This window comes from Myotis lucifugus, unplaced genomic scaffold, assembly GCF_000147115.1.
Source record: "Myotis lucifugus unplaced genomic scaffold, Myoluc2.0 scaffold_1, whole genome shotgun sequence".
NCBI lineage: Eukaryota > Metazoa > Chordata > Mammalia > Chiroptera > Vespertilionidae > Myotis > Myotis lucifugus.
The window spans coordinates 1,633,966-1,635,007 of NW_005871049.1; the positions used below are offsets into that span (position 1 = coordinate 1,633,966).

Below are 1,042 nucleotides of genomic sequence, written 5' to 3' on the forward strand. Positions count from 1 at the left end.
GCAAGGGCGGTCCCGCGCCCGGGGCGGTTCCCTGCGGGGCGGGCGGGGCCCGACGGGCGCTCGGTGTGGCCTTGGCCATGAAGCCGCAGCCGCCGGGCTAGGCCCCGGGCGGCTCCAGCCAGGGCTGCCCGCGGAGGGCTGGGCCCGGCCCCGGCTCCGGTTGGCGGGCCGGCGGGGCGCTCACCATGCCCGGCAAGCACCAGCACTTCCAGGAACCCGGGGTCGGCTGCTGCGGGAAATACTTCCTGTTTGGCTTCAACATTGTCTTCTGGGTGAGCGCGGGGTGGGTGTCGGGCCCTGTGCCGGGGTGACGGGAGGAGGTTCCGTCTCCTCCTGCGGGGAGACCACTCCCTGCCCCAGGGCTGAGGACGCTCTCCCCACTCCTAGCTGCCGGCCCACCCCCGGGACCGGCGGAGGGAGCTGCGGGGAAGCCCAGATTGCAGGGGGCGGTCCCAGCCTCCGCCGCCGGGTGTGGGGACCGGGAGTCTTCAAGGCTCGGCGGAGAAGGGGCAGGACACGCGTGGTCCGAGTGCCCTTCCTCCTGCCCAGCTCACTTCGATGCCCTGGGGTGTGGGGTGCACGCTGAGCCCCAGCCCCGGTTTAGGGAAGAGTCTGCCGAGAAGGGAAGGGCAGGGTCTCCTTTCCTGCCCCCTTGCTCCCCCTCCCAGCACCTGGCCTGGCACCTCGCCTTCAGCTCGGGCCAAGTGGGCTGGGTCAGAGCCTCCACCCCAGCCCCTCGCTGGGAGGTTTTCCGGGGAAGGGCCAATAGTCAGAGTCCTGGGGAGGATCTCCCCATTGAGTGGCTGGGAGCTGGCCCTGGGGAACAGGATTCTACATTCCACGGCGGACCAAACCGAGGCTCCAGGGTGGGGCTGCCGCTGCCCTGAGGAGGGAGCTGCTGGTGCCCCTCCCAGGTGGCATCTGTGCCCCTGGGCCCGGCCAAGTCATCTTTCCCTCTCCCTCCCCCATCTCATCTCCCCAAGGCGCTGCTGCTCGCAGCTCTGCTCTGCTGCGTGTCAAATGCCAGGCCCATTCAGCTTTT

The 1,042-nt window shown here is 70.2% G+C and overlaps 1 protein-coding gene across 3 annotated transcripts in view; it reads left to right on the forward strand.

Moving 5' to 3' along the window:
- The first annotated feature begins 49 nt into the window (after positions 1–49).
- TSPAN17 (tetraspanin 17) overlaps positions 50–1,042 on the forward strand; it is a 10,096-nt gene continuing 9,103 nt past the window's right edge. Inside the window, exon 1 of one of the 3 annotated variants that reach the window (XM_023753741.1) lies at positions 50–272. In XM_023753741.1, the coding sequence (XP_023609509.1) occupies positions 186–272 (87 nt within the window). In that variant the 5' untranslated portion in view covers positions 50–185. The remainder of the gene's footprint in view (positions 273–1,042) is intronic. The other 2 variants (XM_006081600.3, XM_006081599.3) reach the window with 2 other exon arrangements.